At 57.5% G+C, this 19,500-nt stretch overlaps 7 protein-coding genes across 7 annotated transcripts; 4 read left to right on the forward strand and 3 right to left on the reverse strand.

The window, feature by feature from the left end:
* Positions 1 to 134: 134 nt before the first annotated feature.
* On the forward strand, positions 135 to 2,324 carry GGS23DRAFT_37736 (uncharacterized protein). Its single transcript, XM_051513404.1, has one exon. The coding sequence runs from the start codon at positions 456 to 458 to the stop codon at positions 2,118 to 2,120; it is 1,665 nt and encodes a 554-aa protein (XP_051377283.1). The 5' UTR covers positions 135 to 455; the 3' UTR covers positions 2,121 to 2,324.
* Positions 2,325 to 3,626: 1,302 nt separating this feature from the next.
* Positions 3,627 to 6,318, forward strand: GGS23DRAFT_602317 (S-adenosyl-L-methionine-dependent methyltransferase; the record flags this gene model as incomplete). The annotated part of the gene is made up of 2 exons (XM_051519311.1): positions 3,627 to 3,647; positions 3,724 to 6,318. 2 exons carry the CDS (start codon positions 3,627 to 3,629, stop codon positions 6,316 to 6,318), a joined length of 2,616 nt encoding a protein of 871 aa, XP_051377284.1.
* A 238-nt stretch (positions 6,319 to 6,556) lies between these two features.
* On the reverse strand, positions 6,557 to 9,220 carry GGS23DRAFT_37937 (GTP-binding protein Obg/CgtA). The gene is made up of 2 exons (XM_051513421.1): positions 9,037 to 9,220; positions 6,557 to 8,978 (listed from the first exon to the last, which is right to left on the reverse strand). The coding sequence occupies exon 2, from the start codon at positions 8,761 to 8,763 to the stop codon at positions 6,796 to 6,798; it is 1,968 nt and encodes a 655-aa protein (XP_051377285.1). The 5' UTR covers positions 8,764 to 8,978; positions 9,037 to 9,220; the 3' UTR covers positions 6,557 to 6,795.
* An 884-nt stretch (positions 9,221 to 10,104) lies between these two features.
* GGS23DRAFT_37760 (uncharacterized protein) lies at positions 10,105 to 11,331 on the reverse strand. Its single transcript, XM_051513407.1, has one exon. It carries the CDS (start codon positions 10,865 to 10,867, stop codon positions 10,241 to 10,243), a length of 627 nt encoding a protein of 208 aa, XP_051377286.1. The 5' UTR covers positions 10,868 to 11,331; the 3' UTR covers positions 10,105 to 10,240.
* Positions 11,332 to 11,979: 648 nt separating this feature from the next.
* Positions 11,980 to 12,825, forward strand: GGS23DRAFT_602319 (uncharacterized protein; the record flags this gene model as incomplete). Its single annotated transcript, XM_051519312.1, has 2 exons — positions 11,980 to 12,149; positions 12,273 to 12,825. 2 exons carry the CDS (start codon positions 11,980 to 11,982, stop codon positions 12,823 to 12,825), a joined length of 723 nt encoding a protein of 240 aa, XP_051377287.1.
* A 2,235-nt stretch (positions 12,826 to 15,060) lies between these two features.
* On the forward strand, positions 15,061 to 16,826 carry GGS23DRAFT_38131 (uncharacterized protein). The gene is made up of 2 exons (XM_051513436.1): positions 15,061 to 16,319; positions 16,602 to 16,826. Exon 1 carries the CDS (start codon positions 15,248 to 15,250, stop codon positions 16,190 to 16,192), a length of 945 nt encoding a protein of 314 aa, XP_051377288.1. The 5' UTR covers positions 15,061 to 15,247; the 3' UTR covers positions 16,193 to 16,319; positions 16,602 to 16,826.
* GGS23DRAFT_546271 (uncharacterized protein) lies at positions 16,379 to 19,284 on the reverse strand. Its single transcript, XM_051515016.1, has 3 exons — positions 18,496 to 19,284; positions 17,227 to 18,393; positions 16,379 to 17,160 (listed from the first exon to the last, which is right to left on the reverse strand). Exons 1-3 carry the CDS (start codon positions 18,631 to 18,633, stop codon positions 16,990 to 16,992), a joined length of 1,476 nt encoding a protein of 491 aa, XP_051377289.1. The 5' UTR covers positions 18,634 to 19,284; the 3' UTR covers positions 16,379 to 16,989.
* Positions 19,285 to 19,500: the final 216 nt, after the last annotated feature.

Raw genomic sequence — 19,500 nt, forward strand, 5'->3', positions numbered from 1 at the left:
AGCCTCGCCTGGCCAGCTGAGACCTGTGAACGAATGGCACGAGACGTCTAACCGCTAGCCGCCTGTTCGCGTCAGGAATGAAGAGAGCTCTCCTCCACTCGTTCAGGCCATGGTCTCATGTCTGTGACTGACGCATCTCAGCTGGGGTGGGGCGCAGCAACGGGCTTTAGGGAACCACCCAACAGGGAGAAAAATTACACGATACATTTTGGTCGACTTGCCGCTGTGTAATGGATCAATATAGATCGTGTGTGTTTTTTTCCCCTGTCGCCACCCCCGCCTCCACTTTGTCTCCCGGATCGCCAAGTTAGCCAACTAGCGCGCGCGTTACGCGAGTGCCTTCGCAAACAAACGCCTTCCGCGTCCCTGCGGCTCTGTGAAGTTCATTCTTCTTTTCCTCAATACCTAAGGCAGCTCTAGTTCCCAAGTTGGTGTGCTTTACCATCCTCGCAAAGATGGATGTCATTTTCAACAACCGTCAGCGACCCATCCTGCCGCTGCCGCAGGTCATCGAAGCGCTCGAACGATTACGAGACAACCCTCAACAGCTTGCTCATGAGAGAGATCGACTCTACGACGAACCCCCTCCGCCGTATTCAGAATCGGGCGAAACCACCGAGCCTCCGACCCCCGAGCCTCCGACCCCCGAGCCTCCGACCCCCGAGCCTCCTCCCGCTGTTGACAAGACGTATCAGCGACGTCTACGATTGGAGGCTCACTACAAGTCAACGCCAATAAACCAGTTTGAGAGCCAGGCTAAACGTGAGCGCGAGCGGCTCGAGCATCAGCTATCAGAGGTGCGCTATGGTCGAAGACAGACGCTGCCGTGGGACAATTCCCTGGATTTGATGGCCAACTCCGAGAACAATATCCGAAGCCGTTGGGTAGAGCAAGGCATCTGGGGGGACGACTGGGGCCCAGCCTGGCCCAAGAACAGTCAACCGTTGACGACGAAATGGCTACATGAAGGGGGTGGCCCTTTCCATGGCCCCCATAACCCTACCACGTCGGGCTCCCGGCCAGGCGCTCGTTGGGGTCATGAGGAACCTGACCCAGAACCGGAATCGGAATCGGAATCAGAACCAAAGCCAGAGTCGGCACCAGAGCAAGAGCAGGAACGACGTCCCGTCATGAGTATTTTCGATCCTGCTTATCGCCAACCGGAACGGCCAAAGCCTCCTCGCCGGCGGCCTATCGGGTATATCCAGACACCGTGGGGACCGGTTGCACGATACCCCATTCCGATACCCACCGTTCGCAATCCTGAGGCATCTCGCCCCTACCACCAATTCGTGTATCAGATATCCAAGGAGCGTGAATGGATCAAAGATGAGATGGCCCACACTGCACCCGGTAGCGCCATCGACCTCGATGCCATGGCCTACGAAAGCGTCAAGAACAACTGGATCAAAGATGGGGTCTGGCACCCCGAGTGGGATGACCAGCCGGGAAGGACGTGGAAGCATGAAGAGCCTGAGCCTGAGGATGAGGAAGAAGGGGTTGGGGAAGCTCCCCATCCCCCTTCTAATCCCTCTAGCAGGCGGCCGAGCGATACCGCCGATGGCAGACAACCTACCCTAACACGATACTCCTACCTCTCCGCCCGGGCGCCAATTCACGAAGTTGCTAATGATCGCACTGATGACGGACCAACTCGAGGTCCTAGGAGTGCCGAAGCGGATTTGCCGTCCTCGGAACGCAGCAATATACCCTCCCGCCCTCGTCGATCTAAGCGCACACGCGAATCCGACACAGTCGCCGACGAGCAGCTTCCGAAACGGTCGAGGTACAACACTCGACACCCCAGGAATGTTGTCACAAAGGGTGCGACACTTGAAAGAGCAGTGTCTACGACCAAGAGAACCAGAGGGGAAAGAGTCGAAGCTACTTCCATTCCACTTCGCCGCAGCCCTAGAATTGCAGCAAAACAGGCTGCTCAGGCTGCTAACGTTCCGGCAGAGCCGCAGAGGGGACAGCCGAGGTCTGTGCAAACGAAGACTGCAAAGAGAGGCCGCCCAAGACGGGGCGGTCGAGGACGAGGCGACCAGGACGACACACCGATGCCGAGGAGGAATGCAACAAAAGGGGCCCGCACTGTTCGGGCAAAGACTAGGAAGTAGGATCAAAGTAGGGGGAACACCCAAGAGCTGCTGGCTAGACACTACAAGGTGCTTGAGGCCGGCCCAGTTGGCAAAGAGGAAGGCTTCCTCTAGGATTCCTCGGAAGGATAACACAGTCCAAACTGATCGATTACAGGCGATATCTTGAGCCGTTCAAATCGTTCAAACGACTGTTCTACACGTGTAGAATGCTTCAAATGGCCAGTTTTCCTCAATCTAAACGCAAATCCAAGCTCTTGCCTTGGTCCCTCTCAATAATCCACAAGTCGCTTGCATCCAGGCACAGGAAACGTTTTAACGCTCGCTCACTGTTGAGCGAGATAAGATTCCATATCGCCTAAATTCAATTGCTGCCGCCTGCAGAGAGGGAACTATCGACGAGGAATCTTTGGAAAAGCGATTCTATGACTATGGTGGAACCCAATCCCTTGCCTGCCTTGCTGCTGTGGCTGATGATAAACACATTGTCTCGCTTCTCGAGAAACTCTCTGAAGAGGACTTCCACTATCTACTCCGCGCCGCCAACACAATCCAAGCGAGATCGCGATCTTTATTACCTCACCGATAGAATCGTCAGGCACAAGAAGCCAGCAGTGCCGTCCAAACAACTCGGTCGATTGCATCAGCACGGGGTCCTCCACCGCGATGCAGAGCCACGCAACGTGCTCTACAATAAACGCACTGGCAGATGCGTGATCATGGATTTGATGCTGGCGGAAATCCATGCCCGACAACCTCTCGGACCCATCAACGTCAACAGACGAAATCGGAAGAGGAAATGGGCGCCAGGAAAGCATGAGAAGGACAATTTTGCTGCTGAGGCGCAGTCCTTGCGGGCGAGTCTGACACAATAGGGCTGGGGTCTAATGGGCGTGTTTTGGGATAGTAATGCTGTGAATGAATGTGCTGTGATACTAAACGTACCATGCCAGGGACTGTGCTATACCACCATGTACTATCCTAACTTCTGTGCTGTGACATCATGTGCTATCCTAGAAACTGGTCCAGGACACAATGTACTATCTCATAACCTGGGCTGGCATATTGCGAGGTCCTAAAACTAGGGCCTCTTGTATTACAGCCGGATTAACGGTCGATCTTAGGGCCTAGAGTCTGTATTTAAAGCTTTTCAGCAGTTTAGTTTTTACACCTTTAATTGATTAAATAGGTTCACCTTTCAACACGCTTTGCATGCTTGATATATAAGGCAGCGGAGCCACGAAAGGAACCTGGCAGAACGCACATAGTATTACAGACATACTATCGATAGACCCTATCGATAGACCCTCCCGCTATCGTAGGTAGGTTAGGTACCTAGGTACTTATGTAGGTAGGTAACACTAGGTACCTACCTACGTATGTAGGTAGCGAGTCACTGGAGCTTCGCACCCATGCATTTGAAAACTTCACCTTAGGTAGGTATCTCCAGTGTCTCTCTTCGGCAGCTCTCAAACCTCAACTAGCTCAACTACCATCCAACCTGAGGTTGCTGTCCACGGCTGAAGAATGGGACGCAAGAAGTTTCGAGTGAGGATCGGCCCCTATGAAACACCACCTACATCTTATATGCTGCATTGATCTAACCTGCTGTAATTATATATAGGGTGGCCGCAAGGGCGGTCCCAATCATGGTCCCCGCAGCGACGGACCGGCGCCCTTCCAATCGTATAGCGAAATTGTGAAGAAGAACGTCAACATGGAGAAGTTCTACGACTCGGCCCTACCCTTCGATGACGACGAGCGGCTTCAGTTCTGGGAGGCATTGAAGAGAGAGCTGCCCAATTCCTTCCGTTTCTGCGGCTCCAAAGGCCACGCCCTCGCCGTCAAGAGACTGCTAGAGACGAGGTACGCTCCCGACATCGTCAAGATCGAGCGCTATGATGGCGAGCCCGTCCAAGCTCCCCAGCCGGTTCCGTGGTACCCCGACCAACTCGCGTACTCGATGAACACCCCGAAGCACGTCATCCGTAAATTCCCGCCTTTCGCTGCGTTTCAGAAATTTCTGGTGTCTGAGACTAGCGTTGGCAATATTAGCAGGCAAGAGGTTGTCAGCATGATCCCGCCGCTCCTGATGGACATCGACCCAGGCATGACCGTCCTAGACATGTGCGCTGCACCCGGAAGCAAAGCTGCGCAGTTGCTCGAGATGGTCCACGCGGGGGAGGAGGCGAGAGTACGCAAGGTGATGCAGTCCTTCGGTGAAGCTGGCCCCCTGCCCGCCACAGATGAAGAAGATGTTGATCTTGCTGTGGATTCTGGCGACGACGGCCGCGCGACTGGGCTGCTCATTGCCAATGATGCCGACTACAAGAGGAGCCACATGCTAGTCCACCAGCTGAAGCGACTATCGTCCCCGAATCTCCTCGTCACGAACCACGACGCAACGTTGTATCCGGCTATCAGGCTCCCGCGAGACCCGGCACGACCTGAAAAAGGCCAGTACCTACGATTCGACAGGATCCTTGCCGACGTGCCTTGTTCCGGAGACGGGACCCTGAGGAAGAATGTCAACTTGTGGAAGGATTGGCAACCGGGCAATGCGCTGGGGCTTCACGTCACCCAAGTCCGGATATTGGTCCGGGCACTGCAGATGCTAAAGGTTGGTGGCAAGGTCGTGTACTCGACCTGCAGTATGAATCCTGTCGAAAACGAAGCTGTCATAGTGTCGGCCATCGAGCGTTGCGGCGGTCCCGACAAGATTGGGATCATTGATTGCCAAGATAGGCTTCCGCTGCTGAAGCGCACACCGGGGATGCTCCAGTGGCAGATCATGGACAAGTCAGGTCGCATCTGGGGCAGCTGGGAGGAAGTTCAGCAGTATGCCCTGACGAACGGCGGGCAGATGCCGGGAAAGCTTTCGGAAACCATGTTTCCTAGAACGGATTCTAGTGATTGCTCCGCGCTCCCGCTGGATCGCTGCATGCGAGTCTACGCCCATCAACAAGATACTGGCGGCTTTTTCATCGCCGTACTAGAGAAGAATGAAGAATTCAAGGCTAAACCGGAGTCGCAATCAAGGCCCCGGGCCCCCAACGGCATCAAAAAAGAGGAGCTGGAGGCTAAAGTTAAGCTAGGAGAGGAGAAAGATCTTCTTCCAACTGCGGGGTCTAAGAGGACTCTCGATGATGATGATGCCGAGACGAAGCCAGAAATTAAGAAGCAGAGGACTGACTCGTTATCAAGCGAACGACCGGAGATAAAACTAGAACCAGACATCGAAACGGAGCAAGCGACCTCTAAAGCCGAGCCCGAGGAAACTAAACCAGAAGAAACCAGGCCGATTCCTAACAATACCGGTCAAGCCGACCGACGGGCCAAGGCTCCGGATGGCAACTACGAAGAGCCTTTCAAGTACCTACTGCCAGATCATCATGTGATTCAAGATATCGTGAGATTCTACAAGGTCTCGCCGCGCTTCCCTTCGAACCGTTTCATGGTACGGAACGCTACGGGCGAGCCAGCGAAGGCCATCTACTACACGAGCTCCCTCGTCCGGGACATCCTGACGGAGAACGAAGGCCGGGGGGTCAAGTTCGTGCACGGGGGGGTCAAGATGTTCATGAAGCAGGACGCGCCATCGGCCGAGGTATGCCGGTGGCGGATCCAGTCGGAGGGGATGCCGATGATCGAGGGGTACGTGGGGCCGGAGCGGGTGGTGCGGCTGACGAACAAGGCGACGTTCCGGACGCTGCTCCGGGAGATGTTCCCCAAGTTCGTCGGCGACGACTGGAAGAAGCTCGGCGAGATCGGCGAGCGGGCGCGGCAGATCGGCATGGGCTGCTGCCTGCTGGTGGTGGAGCCGGACGGGGCCGACCCCGGCTTCGCCGAGCGCATGGTGCTGCCGCTGTGGAAGAGCTTCCACTCGCTCAACCTCATGCTGCCCAAGGAGGACCGGTCCGCGATGCTGCTCCGCCTCTTCAACGACACCTCGCCCGTCATCAACCAGACGCTCAAGGGCGCCGCGGCCCAGAAGCAGGCCGAGGCGGCCGAGGCTGCTGAGGCCGAGAGCGAGCCCGCCGCCACCGCCACCGCTGACGGCGCCGACGAGGGCGAGGTCCAGGCCACCCAGGACGTGCCCATGGAAGACCTCGCCGCCTCCGAGCACGCCGACGAACCCGGCGGAGCCCCCGAGGCGCCCGACGAAGCCGATAGCGGCGGCGTCGAGGAAGCAGCTGAACCCGTCAAAGGGGCTGACTAGGAGGCCGATTTCGGGCGACCCAACGGCGGGCCGGAGACGGCGAATAGACGACACACGTCGTTACTACATGCGCCGGTCTAGCCTATATAAAGCCCCGAGGGGGTAGCTATACATCTCATCGTCGCGAGGGAAATCGGAGTGGATAAGGCATCTCTTATTTTTCTTCTCTTTCCCGCGCTCCCCGTTTTCACTCGCAGACCCCGAAAATAAAAAAGTTGTCGTTTCGCTCGCGGGCGCGTCTCGATTGGTTCCCCCTTCTATACACGGTACAGGTAGCTAAAGGGTTGTTCGTCTGCGCTCCCGCGTGTTCGAGTGGTAGATGTATGTACATATACGCACGTGCGATATACAAGACAATACTAGACTGGTCGTGTCTTTGGAATTCACGTACCCGTCCCTCCGTCCCCCGTGCGCGCCTTGATTCGGCCCCCCGTTGTGTCCGTCCGTCCGTTTGTCCGTCCGCAAATTTTTTTTTTTTCATCTGCCGTCGAGAAGCTCGACGATCCAGCGCACGATGCGGTCGACGCCGTGCCCGTGGATGGCGCTGACGGGGATGGCGGCGCAGTCCTCGGTCCACGCGCCGGCGACGCCGCTCGGGTGCGGCTCGCGCCGGTCCGTCACCGCGTCGAGGTACTCCTTGAGGCGCGCGTAGTTGTCCTGGGTGCCGGGCAGGTCGGCCTTGGTCGCGACGGCGAACCACGGCTTGGCCGCGATGTGCAGCCCGCCCGACTCCGGCTCCGACTCCTCGTCGGGCCTGTCCCAGGCCGACCTCGGCGGCTCGGGCTCGGGCTCCGCGACCGCCATCGAGCCCAGGCCTCCGCGGGGCCGAGCCGCCGCCGGATCCCCGCGGCCGAGCCGCTCGGCGCGCGCGGCCGCCGCCCGGCGGTCGCGCTCCTCGCTGTCGCGCATGCGCGCGTACAGCCCGACCTCGGTCCAGAGGGCGCGCAGCGCCGCGGGGGCGTCGCCGGCGCTCAGGTCGACGACGAAGGCGAGCACGCCGGCCCGCTCGACGTGCCGCAGGAACTCGATGCCGAGGCCGTGGTCGAGGTGCGCCCCCTGGATGAGCCCCGGGATGTCGGCGATGGTGAAGCGGGTCCGCGGCGTGCCCTGCTCTGCTCCTGGGGAGTCGAAGTCGTCGGCGACGAGGTGATGAGTGGAAGAAGAAGGGGAAGGAGAGGAGGAGGATGGGGAGCGGGAGCGGGAGCGGGAAGAAGACACCACGACGGGGCCGTAGCGCGCGTCGTTGACGACGGCGTGCTGCGGGGCCGCGGAGCGCCCGTCCTTGGACGGCAGCGGCAGGGCGGGGCGGCCGCGGTGGTTGTCGAGGACGACGGTGCCGATGTTGGGCTGGAGGGTGGTGAATGCCCAGTTGCCGACACGGGCACGGCTGCGGGTGACGGCGCGGAGCAGGGTGCTCTTGCCGGCGTTGGGCAGGCCGACGAGGCCAACGTCGGCGAGCAGCTTGAGCTCGAGCTCGAGCCGGATGCTGACGGCGCTCTCGCCGCGCGTCGCGAACACCGGCCGCGGCCGGTCCTTGGACACGAAGTGAGGGTTGCCCAGCCCGCCGACCCCGCCGACGGCGAGCAGGATCGGCTGCGGCGTCGGCGTCGACAGGTCCAGGTGGATGGGCGCCTCCGGCTGCATGTACAGCCGGTCGCGCCGCGGCAGGCGCGGCAGCGCCAGGCTCTGCCGTTCGCTGCTCGAGATGCCCGGGTAGAGTAAAAACTTGCGCAGGTTCGGGTGCTCGGGGGCCTCCGGAAAATCCGGGCCGGGATGGAACGTGTGTCCTGTGTCGCCGTTTGCTTCCGCCGCCGCCGCTGCCGCCGCCTCGGCCTCCTGGACTAGCCTATCGTATTCGCGTCGCTTCTTTCGCGCCTCGTGATACCGTATGTTCTCCTCGATCGTAGGGTCTATGCGCTCGATCTCCCGGACGACGGTGCCGACGGGGACCTGGATGACGAGGTTCTCGCCGTGGGCACCGCCGCAGTTGCTACCTTTGCCAGTCCTGCCGTGGCCAGCGCGCAGGGTATTCCGGCGGACGAGTTTGTGCAACGAGCTCTCGCCGTGGACGGCCTGGATGTAGATATTACCGCCGTGGCCGCCGTCTCCGCCGTCGGCGGGACCGTCGGGGAAGTAGGCCTCGCGTAGGAAGGAGATGCAGCCATTACCGCCGCGGCCGGCATGCGCGATGATCTGGGCCTTGTCGGAGAAGGTGGAGATGGTGTAGTCGCCGGGGGCCGGGTTTAGACGCGAGAGGGGGAGGCTGTCGCTCGAGGAGGACGGCTCGGTGCTCTTACGGTCCGGGGCCGCATCCGAGCTCGAGTATAAGGTGGTTATGCCCGCCCGGCCTACGCGAGGGGCGATGGGAGCGGAGGTGGATCGGAAAAGCGACGGGTACAGGAAAGGGAGGAATATGCCGGACCCTGGCGAACATCTGGGAGCCATGGCTGCCGGGCAGATGGGAGGGCGTGCTCGGAACCCACCAATGCCTACGCCGTGTCTCTATGTCGGGATCCTTTCCATTGGAATCCGGAGGCGGCTCGGGCTGTACCGTTTTCGTGGGGGGGGAGGGGGGATGAGACGGCGGATCTGCGCGCGGTAGATTGGTTGGAAACGGTGGTGGTGGTGTGCGCGTAGTGTGCGAAGAAGATCATGAATTTCTTGAATTGTGGCTTGATAAGATAAGCCCGAAGAAGATGGGTGTGTGTACCTCCGTACCCCCTTCCACATCCAGAGGCAAGTGCCCGAGGTCAGCAGGGGTCACCCTGGCTCCTTCCTAGCTTCGCTGCCCAGCCAGGTTTAGCGCCACCCGGGATTCCGGACCAAGTAATGCCGGCGTCGGCTAGAAAGGTCACATGAGCACCGGCACATTTCCAATGGCAACTCTCGTCACTTTTTTTTTTCGACTTTTTTCATTTTCGGAATAGGCCGGCTGGGAGGGGGCTGGTTTTGGCACCTCACACGACACCACGACAGACGGACAGGGGAAGAAGACAACGCCAACTTGGCGCTTGACAGGAAGTGCCAGACGGAACCAGATCCTGCCCGAGGGCGACGAGAACAGAACACAACAGGAGTGACCCAAGGCAGAGGTTAGAGCACCCAATAGATGCGACCTCGGGTGCCTTAAATACGTAGACTGGCTGCTACGATACATTGACCATGTCGCCGAACGATCTTAGCGATCGGGCTTTGGCCAGCCTCTGCTCATTTGGCTCCCCTCTCGACCGAGTGGCTGGCTTGGGTTGGACGGGGGCCAGACGCCAGTTGGCCGCGGACGGAGACGAGGCGTCGAGAAGCCGCTACAGGCGCCCGAATGAGGGCCGGTCGGCAGAAGGCGGTGAGAAAAATCGACGCCAGATCAGACGCCAGATCAGAGCAGGGTGAGCGAGTACGTACATACCTACATACATACATACACACATGATATGTATGAGTGTACGGTACGAGGGTGGCAGGGATGGCGGGGATGGGGAAGCATCACGTCTCAGAGAGAGACCGCATGCAATCCCTCGCACACGTCGAGTCGCCTTGCCAATCGCGGCCTCTCGACCTTGGTAGGCAGGCAAATGGGCGTCGGGGAGCCTCAACCAGGTCTTTCCATGCGGGACCGGCCCTGATGTGTTCGATGGAGCCGGAGCCCATCGCATCGCAGCTCTGACACCCTCTCGCTGGTCTCTTTCTGTTTGTCACGGCCATTCGCGCCTCGCTTCTCCTCTCTTCCCGCCGTCTCTCTTCTTCTCCGCCTTAGCCTGCCCTCTCTATACATTCTCTCTTTTTTTTCAACTCCTCGTTGCCGATCCCCTCTCCCTTCTTCTATTCCTACATTACCACACTACCACACACGTCTCGTCCCGTCACCTCTTAGTAGAGAGAAAAGTAGTAGGTCCATACTATCTCCGAGACACATATTATACATAACCTACATAGAATCCCGGGCTTTCCTCTCTCTTCCTCTCTGCCGATCTCTCGTCTTCGACTGAGAATTTTTGCTTCTCCTCTTTCTCTGCCCGTCTCCGGGTTCTCTCTCTCGTAGGTAGGTATGTTGCCGTAATTTCTCACTTTTCCTCTCTCGCGCGCTCTCACTTACACTCACCACCCACCCACAAACCCCGTTCCAGTACGCACTCAAGAGACGCACACCTTTAACACACAACTTATATATACTTACCCCTACGCCCATACGTACACATAAGCAGACAAGCATCTGGGCCTCTCTGTGTATATCTCGTCTGGTTGCTGTTGCTGTTGTCATTGCGACCTTTACTTGCTGCCCCGGTCCGTCCGTATCCCTCGCCGGTTCCCTTTTCTCTCCTTTCCCTCGAGGGGCTGGGAGAAGCAGAGGAACACCCTCGTCCTTTTGTACATGCCACACGCACCATCCCCTATGGCACACTTGAAGCGTTGCTCCCAATATCATCGCGGGTGAGAGATTACTGGCCCGTTGCAACAACAGCAGACCGGCTGGATTATGCAAATTCTTAATTGGGTTACCCTCATGCACACTGCATGCTACTAGTAATCCTGCCGCCCATTCGAGCCACGACATCCAAATTTCCTCTTTTGTGGCCAAACGTGGACACGCAACTCTCTACACTCTCTCCCTCTCCCTCTCCCTCTCTTGCACCACTAACCCCCTCTCTATCTCTATCTCTGTCTCTATCTCTCTCTCTCTACCTCCACTCCGCTACCCTCTTCCCTCTTCCCGCTTCCCCCTAAGCCCTCTTCGCTAAGGCTTGGTCTTTGGGCCGCGCTGGGCAGTGGTACTTAACTTGTACCCTGCTCCTCTCGTCTGTCTATCTGTCTCTGTCCCCCCCCCGTCTCTCGATTGGCGTTCGTGTGGGGTCTCGGTGCTGCAGGCTCTGCGAGACGAGAGACAAGAAGCCCCCCAGAGAAATAGAGAGAGTACATAGCTGCTGCTGCTACTCTCTCTTCTCTCTCTCTCTCTCTTGCCAGGCACACGAAAGCACGCAACTCGCTGCGTCTCTCTCCCTCTCTCTATTCCTCGACCCTTACCCCCGTCTGCATAGCATAGCGGCCTTGGTCTACCGACTTCTGCTGCTCGCCTCCTCCCATCTGTGTCTCTCAGGCTTGCCCTCTCTCTCGCCCTCGCGCGCTCTCTCCCTCTCCGCGTTCCCCACGCTCCATTTCCTGCCGTATCTTAGCTCTCCCATGATTCCGGCCACATCGGCACGCAAACCTCCCTCCCCCCCAACTCACACCCTTATTTGCTGCCCTCGATTGACCTTCGCGGCGTTCAACAGGGCGGTCAGCTTTGGCTTCCTGCAGGCGACTTTCTGCGTTAGCCATTGACTGCTATTCCTTGTCGGCCACCTTCCCACCCCCCTCTCTGGGCTCCCACGTCGTCTGCTGTGACTCTGCCCATTGTCAAGCCAGCTGTGTGTTGTCTCGTTCTGGCTGCAGTTCTCGTTGTTCATAATACAGGTCAGTCTCACCTTTCTCCCCCCTCGTACCCTACCCCGTCCTGTTTCTCCCTTCTTCTACTTCCTCCCCCCTCCCTTCGCGCCATGGACCCTCTCGGGTCATCAAGTGAACGACGCCGTGCCACATTGAAGCTATACTCTACTCTGCCTCCGCCCATGTGCACCCTTCCCATCTTCCGGCCCTCCTCTCCGCCGCCATCGGCTTCACACCGCTAAGATGTATTCCAGAGAATATAAACCCCGCAAGTCCGTCATCAGAATGGACCCGAACTGTGCCATCTGCCATGCCCCTGCCAATCTCGCCTGCGATTGCGAGGCTAAGGGGCTCGAGATCGCCGTCGAGCAAGCGGAGAACCGCATGATGGCCGCGGTATACAGCGACATCCGGTAAGACCCTGGTGCTTTGCTGCCCTTCCTCCTCTCCTCGCCCCTCTCTTCTCCCCCTGGGAGCGTGATTAGGAGGTGCTAGCTACTTCGACCTAGCGTTGGCGGCTTGCTAAACTGAACTAGCTCGTGGGTCCGGGCACACGCCCAAGACTACATCCTTGAGTATTTCCGTCTACTCAGCGAACGACGCAAAGCCGCACATCAGGCTCATATGGAACGGCTAACGGCCCATGCCTTCCACTACTACTCCGCCCCTCCGAACCCAAACGATATCGCAGCGGCCCAATCAACGCTGAAGCGAGGAATCGACGAGGATTGGCAGTCGAGCGTGCAGCGATACCCCGAGGTGCTGGAGTATTTCTACAGCCTAGTCGAGCTGACGCTGCCGCGCGACGACGATTCCGCGGTTAAGGATCCTCCTCTGAGTGCCCTGAGCGGGTCACGAAAGATCAACAGGCGAGGCACGTCGACGGCGACGCTAGCAAACGAGAGCTTCCAAGAGAGGGAAAGGAACCCCCTAGCCCGGAGAACGCCTCCGCCGCCGATCATGGACCGGAGGACCCCGGGACCGGGACCGGTCGCGAACCCGCTCGCACCCCCGGCTAATAGCCGAAGGCACTCTTCTTACCGACCTCCGACGGCGCCGCCACCGGGCACTGCCTACTTCAGCTACTGAAGCGGCCTAGGGAAGTGGTCCGCGGCCCCGTTCCTCTAACCACCTAATGAATACCAATAACTACCGCCGCCGCCGCCGCCGCCACCACTACAGGTGCCACAAGTACTGCCACATGAGACCTTGAAAGATGGGATCACGGCAACAATATATTACACACACAAGGTTTATTTTCATGAGTAATTCGCAAGAGAAATAACCCCATTTACGAGACCACGAGCGCATACTATGATCAGCGTATTCACTGCATGGGTGGGGAGAAGGGGAAAGAAGAGAAACATATCCCGGGTAACGACACCTTTTCTGCATAGCGGCGAGACAACTGCTCTTACTGGAAATGTTCCCGATCCAACACATCTTCGCTTTGTTTCCATTGGAAAATTGACTTTCTAGATCTTTCTAGAGCAAAGGAAAAAAAAAACCCTAAGGGCCACTCAATTCGCTCCCTCTCCCTCTAGGGAGCTCGGATCCGTCCGAGACGGGGCGGGGGGAGAGGGGAGGAGAGTATTACACCTCTTGCTCCCGGGGAGAAGTATATTTATTTTTTTAGGCGTATGGAGTGCTAAGGAATATTAGGGACGCGGGCAGGGTCAGGCAATTTGTTGCTTGCTTTCAGTGTAACTATTCTCTTCTATGTCGTGTTGTCCATACCTACCTATCTATCTACCTGACTAGGTGCCGGGGGACCGGTTCACGCGAGGCGAAGGAGAGCGAGGGGAGGGGGGGAAAGGAAGCAAAGGGGGGTAGTGTGAGCGATACCTAACGTGTGTCTCTTAAGAAAGTCGCCAGTCAAGCCAGTCGAAGCTACGTGTTGATAGAAACCCTCTGTTTTGATTGATCGATCGATTAATTGCTTTCTCGCCCGTTCACTCACTCGCGAGCCCTTCCGCCACCTCCTAATTTCCGGATACACACTACATACGCGCATACGCATGAGACACGCATGTGCACACCTACCTGTTGTTTTGACGCCTCGCGTCACGTACGGGCTTCCCTAGCAGCCTACCGGTCCATGTAGGTAAGGCAGACCGTCGTGTCTATGCGGGATAAGACGCCGCGGCGCCATCAACAAACGGACGCCAGCTGTTTGTTCTTACCGGAAAAAAAAAAAAGAAAAAAGAATTAAACCGAGAGGAAATTAAATAAATAAGTAAAAAGCAAGCCCGTACTGTAGCTTCCCGCGCCCCGCGAGCGAGTCACGCGTCTTGCCTGTCTCGTCGTCGTCCTCTCCTCCCTCCCCCCTTTTCCCCATCCCGTCCGCCTATGGCGACTAGGCTGACACGTAGACGGGCGGAACTGGCGAGCGAGCACAGAAGCTGGTACGGCCGGCGGGGGGTAGGTAACCTGTAGACCTACGCACCTATTTTATCTATTTCTTTTTAATCCAATTCCTTTTCTTTTTTTTTCTCCCCCCCCAAGTGCAAGAACAAGCGCGGACCGTGCCGCGATTGGAGACAGAGGGGGGGGGTAGGGAGGAAAAAAAAAGGGGGGGGGGGCGAGAAGGAGAATGAGTGCTTACGTGGGAGGGGAGGAAGGGGGGGAGAAGCGAAAAGAGAGAGAAAAAAAAGAGAGAGAGAGATGGGACGGCAGCACCCTGAGCACGCGCGCGCGCGCGCAGCGCCGTGGCGCAGAGGGAGGAGGTCCGAGGTCAGCACGCAAGCGCGTAGATCGCGGCGGATCAGTGCGCGGCGGGGGGAGGGCCTGCGGGCGGCGAGCAGCGAGGGCCTAGAAGCTGCTGCTGCTGCTGCTGCCGCTGCCGCTGGTGTCTCTAGTACTAGTGCCGATGGAGAGCGAGCGAGAGGAAGGGGAGGGCAGGAGGTCTAGACAGTCTGGCCGAGCGACGCATCTGCCTCTCCCGTGGCCGGGTCGCCCGCTCTCGTATGGGGGATGGCGGACGGGGATGGCGGACGGGCAGGATAGGCACGAACGAGCCGCGTCTGCACCCGTCTGCCTGCGCGCCGCGCCGCTCGTCGACTTCGCTGGGCCAGGTCACCTAGCTAGCCATTGGCACATCTGCTTCCGAGGGGAGGGTGGAGGAGGGGATAGATGATAGATACGTGTTGTCGGTAGGCCAGTCGGGGAGCATGCAGAGACAGACGCACGTTTTAGGTGTGGCAGCGGTAGGGCTCTACTCCTCTCCTCTTCCCTCTCTCTCTCTCTCTCTCTCTCTATCCCTCCCTGTCTCACTTCGGCTACCAGGCTAGGCTACTTCGGCATGCGAGCACACACTTACCTGCCGTCGTTTCTCTCTCATTCTCTCTCTCTCACTCTCTCCTTCTCCTGGCCCCCTCCCCTCGTCCGTCCGACACGGGCATAATAAGCTAGGCTGACTGGACTGGACTGACCGACCGACGGGGAGCATCACATCCGACGCAGGCAGCCCAACCCACAGTTTCGGGAGCGGAGGGCAGGAGCAGAGCATACGATGTCGATGGCGACGATGATGTCAAGAGCCACAACGACGACAGGGGTTGGCTTGGGGGAGGGGGAGGGGGATCGTGGTTCGGCCAACTTATCTTCGATGGCGCCCCTCCTCCCAACTGCCGCCGACGACGGGGATATGCAGTCGTCAGCGGGCCACCGTTCGTCCGTCGACACACCCATTCCATTCCACCCCATCCATCCCCTCTCCCCCCTCTCTATCCGCCTATTAGTCAGTAAGGAATCCCGTCAGGCAGACAGGCAGGCAGACAGTCAGTCAGTAGGGAGGCAAGCATTCTCTCTCTCTCTCTCTCTCTCTCTCTCTCTCTCTCTCTCTCTCTCTCTCTCTCTCTCTCTCTCTCTCTCTCTCTCTCTCTCTCTCTCTCTCTCTCTCTCTCTCTCTCTCTCTTCCTCTAGCTCTCCCCAACTGCCCACCTATATATCTGTGCATTCCCGTGCGAGACCGGCCCAATCGAGCCCAATCTCCCGAGACACGCAGGCGGGTGGACAGATGGACGGGCACCTGGTCAGCCAGGCCAGTCAGACAGACAGACGGGCAGGTAAGGTATGTAGGCACGTCCGTTCGATAGATATGTACCTATGGGCAGGACTGGAAGCAATGCCCAAATGCACGCGTACGGCTAGGTACCTATATATGGGCATATTATATATGTATGGATGTACCTATGTGCGCGTATATGTAGGTATGTGTATGCGTATATATGTGCGTATGTATGCACGTACGCACACGCCTTGCCTCTCCACAACGGGGAGAGGCAGACAGAAGAAGGAGTTCCGGCGGAAGGGGATGCGTCGACGGATAGAGGGAGAGAGGGGGGGGGGGAGCGTGGAGGAGGAGGATGGGAATGGAGAAACAGGCGAGAGGGACAGCAGCCAAAGCGACGAATCATCAACCCCGTCCAGACCGAAAAAAAAACATGGTCGATAAGCAACAAGTACCCGAGCACGCGGACACGCGGATCGCGGATCGCGGATCGCGAAGTAGACGAGAGAAAAGGAGAGGGGGGGTGGACTGCCTCGGCTCGGGACAGGACAGCACGGCATGGCACAGGACGGTAGATATACACCCCCCCTTTCTCTCTTCCTACCTCCCTACCAAACGGAACTGGCTGGGGATTACGTATGTCAGTTTGATTATAGACAGTTTGCGCGTCACGGACGTAAAGGGGGATGGAATATGTAGTTCAAAACAAGCAAGCTCCTCTTTCATCAACAGCTAGTATCGTCTACCAAGTCTGCTAGCAACAGCTGACTGTCTCGCCCGCTTTCTTACTCTCCATTCCTTCTTGTGTATATTTTCTGTATACCCATCACATGCTTATATAACGACAAGCCAGATGCCAACCGGTTGAGGAGACCCGCCACGCTCCGTATCCTTAACATACAGCCGGATGAGCCGGGGAATAAGAGGAGAAAATGAGATATATGGGCAGCAACATACGTTCAATGCCGGGTATTGGCTGTCGTGAAAGCGGCAAGAAAAAAAGGACTTGAGTTCGGATCTCGATTGTACCCTTCGAGCTTTTTTCTCCTTCGTATCCCCAACCCCCCAAGAAATTAGTCCATTCTTTTTTTTTCGGTTTCTTTTATAAGAAATAGTCGAATCGGAGGCAACCGGGAGTACCTAGATTTCGAATTTTTTAACTCTCGCCGATCCTAGGTTGCCCCCATACTTCCCCTCGACGACGGTGGGGAGGAAAAGGGGGTTTGGGGTCTGAGAAGGCTTCATTCCGCTTTCTCTTCGAGCGACGCCTCCTTTAGGTCCGACGTCACAGCCTCCACTTTATCATCGGCCTTCTTGTCATCAGCAGCGCCGTTAGGGGTGGCTGTGCCCGAAGCCTCGGCAGCCTCTTCGGCCTCTAGCTTCTCGATCTCCTTTTTGGCCTTGTCGATATTCTATAGAGGATCGCCATATTAGCACTGGTGTTCTCTAAGAAAAAAAAATGCGTGGTTGTTGCTTACTCGTTGAGTCTGGGCTTTCTGGTCCGACTTCCAGTGGTCCAACTTGGCTTTGACCTTCTCGATCGTCGCCGGAACATCGGCTGCAGTCATAGGCGGATCGACGCCCAAGAAGGTGCAGTCGTCTATGACTGAGGGGGGGCACCTGAATCCCTTCTCGGTAGTGCCGCTGGCGGCGGAACCACCCTTCTTGCCCTTCTTGCCCTTCTTCACGGCCGGGAGGTAATCATCTTCGCGGTCCTCCTTACGCACTAGCCTAGTGCCCTTCAGGCCACTGTCGTCGACCTTGCGCGAAGCCTGGGCGCCCAGGCCGCTGTCTGCCAAGAGGGGCGCCTTTTCGGTCGGGGCGGTGGCCGGGTCGAGGTAGCGGAGCACACCGTTGGCCCTGCGGATTTCCTCGAGGTAGGCAAGGTCGCTGGCGTCCTCCAGAATCTTCTGCGCGCGCTCCTTCTTCTTCTCCTTCTCGAAGCGCTCTCGCTCCGCCTTCTGTCGCTCACGGAGTCGCTGGCGGGCCTCGCGCTCGAACTCGGAGTAAGCCTTCTTAGCGCTATAGTAATCATCCTTAATTTTACGCAGAGCAAGAAACTTCTCCTGTTGCTCGGCCTGCAGCCTGGTTCGCTTGTCGCGCAGCTCGTTCAGATTCTTGAAAGCTTCGTCTTGCTGGGCCTTGATGGTGTCGAGTTCGGCCTGGATCTGGTTATACTGCTCGCTGAGCGCTCGAGCCTCGGGGTCATCTATGCTATCCTTGATCTCCTTGATCTTAGCCCTGATCTCGTCGATCTCCTTCTGAGCAGTATCAAATTGGGCAAAGTTCTTGCGCAGCTTGCGGAGGTTGGAAATCTCGGTCAGGGTCTTCTTTTCGTCCACAATCTTCATGAGGCCCCCATTCACTTGCTTTTCGAGGCGTTCAATCTCCTGGTCGAGGTCCTCTACGCTCTTGAACTGGACCTTGGCGCGGGCGCCCTTCTGTTCAGCCATTCGGGAGCGCAACTGCTCATCGAGGCGTTTAATCTGGTCTTGTCTGGAGCTGCGTGAGTTCTTGCCGGCACCTTGTTTTTGGCGGATTTCGTTTAATTGCGCAATGAGCTCCTGGCGGCGCTTCTGGAGAGGGTTCTGGGTGTCCTTGTTCTTGCTCGGGGCAGCGAGCTCGACTTCCTGCTTCACAGCATTCTAGATTCACCACTCTGTGTCAGTCAAATCTTTTGTGCACGCGCCCCCGGTATGTGCCCCCCGCGGGAGTGCTATCAGAAGGGCCAGGATGCGCAAGCCTACATATCTAGCCAAGGATTCCTGGTATTCCTTCTCGGCCTTTTCGGATTCCTCATTGAAGCGTTCGAGATTGGGCTTCTCTGGCCTCTTCTTCTCCCCAGCCGCAGCGGTAGGAGTGGATGTGGTAGCAACTTCGGCCATGGTTCCAGCAGGTTAAGGTAGCCTGTGCTCCTTGGTATAGGCTACGATGGCAATGAGGACAAGTCGGCCACGCAATTGGCGGACGGCAGCAGGCCAACTGGGAGAGAAGGTAAGAAGAAGAGAGAAAAAGGACGCTGGACGTGACGTGGATGTGCGCAGCTGCAGAGAGAGAGGGTGAAGAAGAGAAGCCAAATCTGCCACGGACTCCCGAGCGATTAGCCAAGAGAGCAGGGAAGGGAGAGGAGGCCAATTCTCTCTCTACTATGGCCAAGCGATAATAGATAGCGTCAAGCCGGCAGATTTAACAGAGGGAAAAGCTGGGAGGGAATGGCTGGCCCCAACTCATCGTTGCATTTGTTCAGATTCAGACCTCATTATCCAGTTCCCGCCGGCGCCGTTAATTTTTCCCATTCTATGGTTCCTGGCTCGTGCACCGACCGGCGCGCACACAAAATTGAACGGACAGCCACGCTACCGTCACGGTACCAATATAGGTACCTAGATATATGCTACGTAGTGCGTATGGCGGCTCGGAGCTCGCCTGCCGAACTTCTGCCGAAAGTACAGATTGGTAGACAGCATGTACCCGAGCGACACTATGCAGCTTCCCTAATGTAAGCCACCTGCTGGGTGGGTCGCACCACCAATGCACTGATAGTCAGGTACTACCTTGCCATAAGGTGCCTGTGGTACTTACCTAATAGGGGAACTTCGTAGCTATATAGGTACATGCATATATACACATATGCATATATATGTGTATTACTGGAAAGGTACAAAGTACATCCTGCCTTGGGATTTTTTTCTTCTTCCTCCGAGCACAAGGCTGAGAGACTGACTGACCCATGGGAAAGCCTCCCATTCCTC

Source organism: Durotheca rogersii (genome assembly GCF_024521655.1).
Source record: "Durotheca rogersii strain YMJ 92031201 chromosome Unknown GGS23scaffold_1, whole genome shotgun sequence".
NCBI lineage: Eukaryota > Fungi > Ascomycota > Sordariomycetes > Xylariales > Xylariaceae > Durotheca > Durotheca rogersii.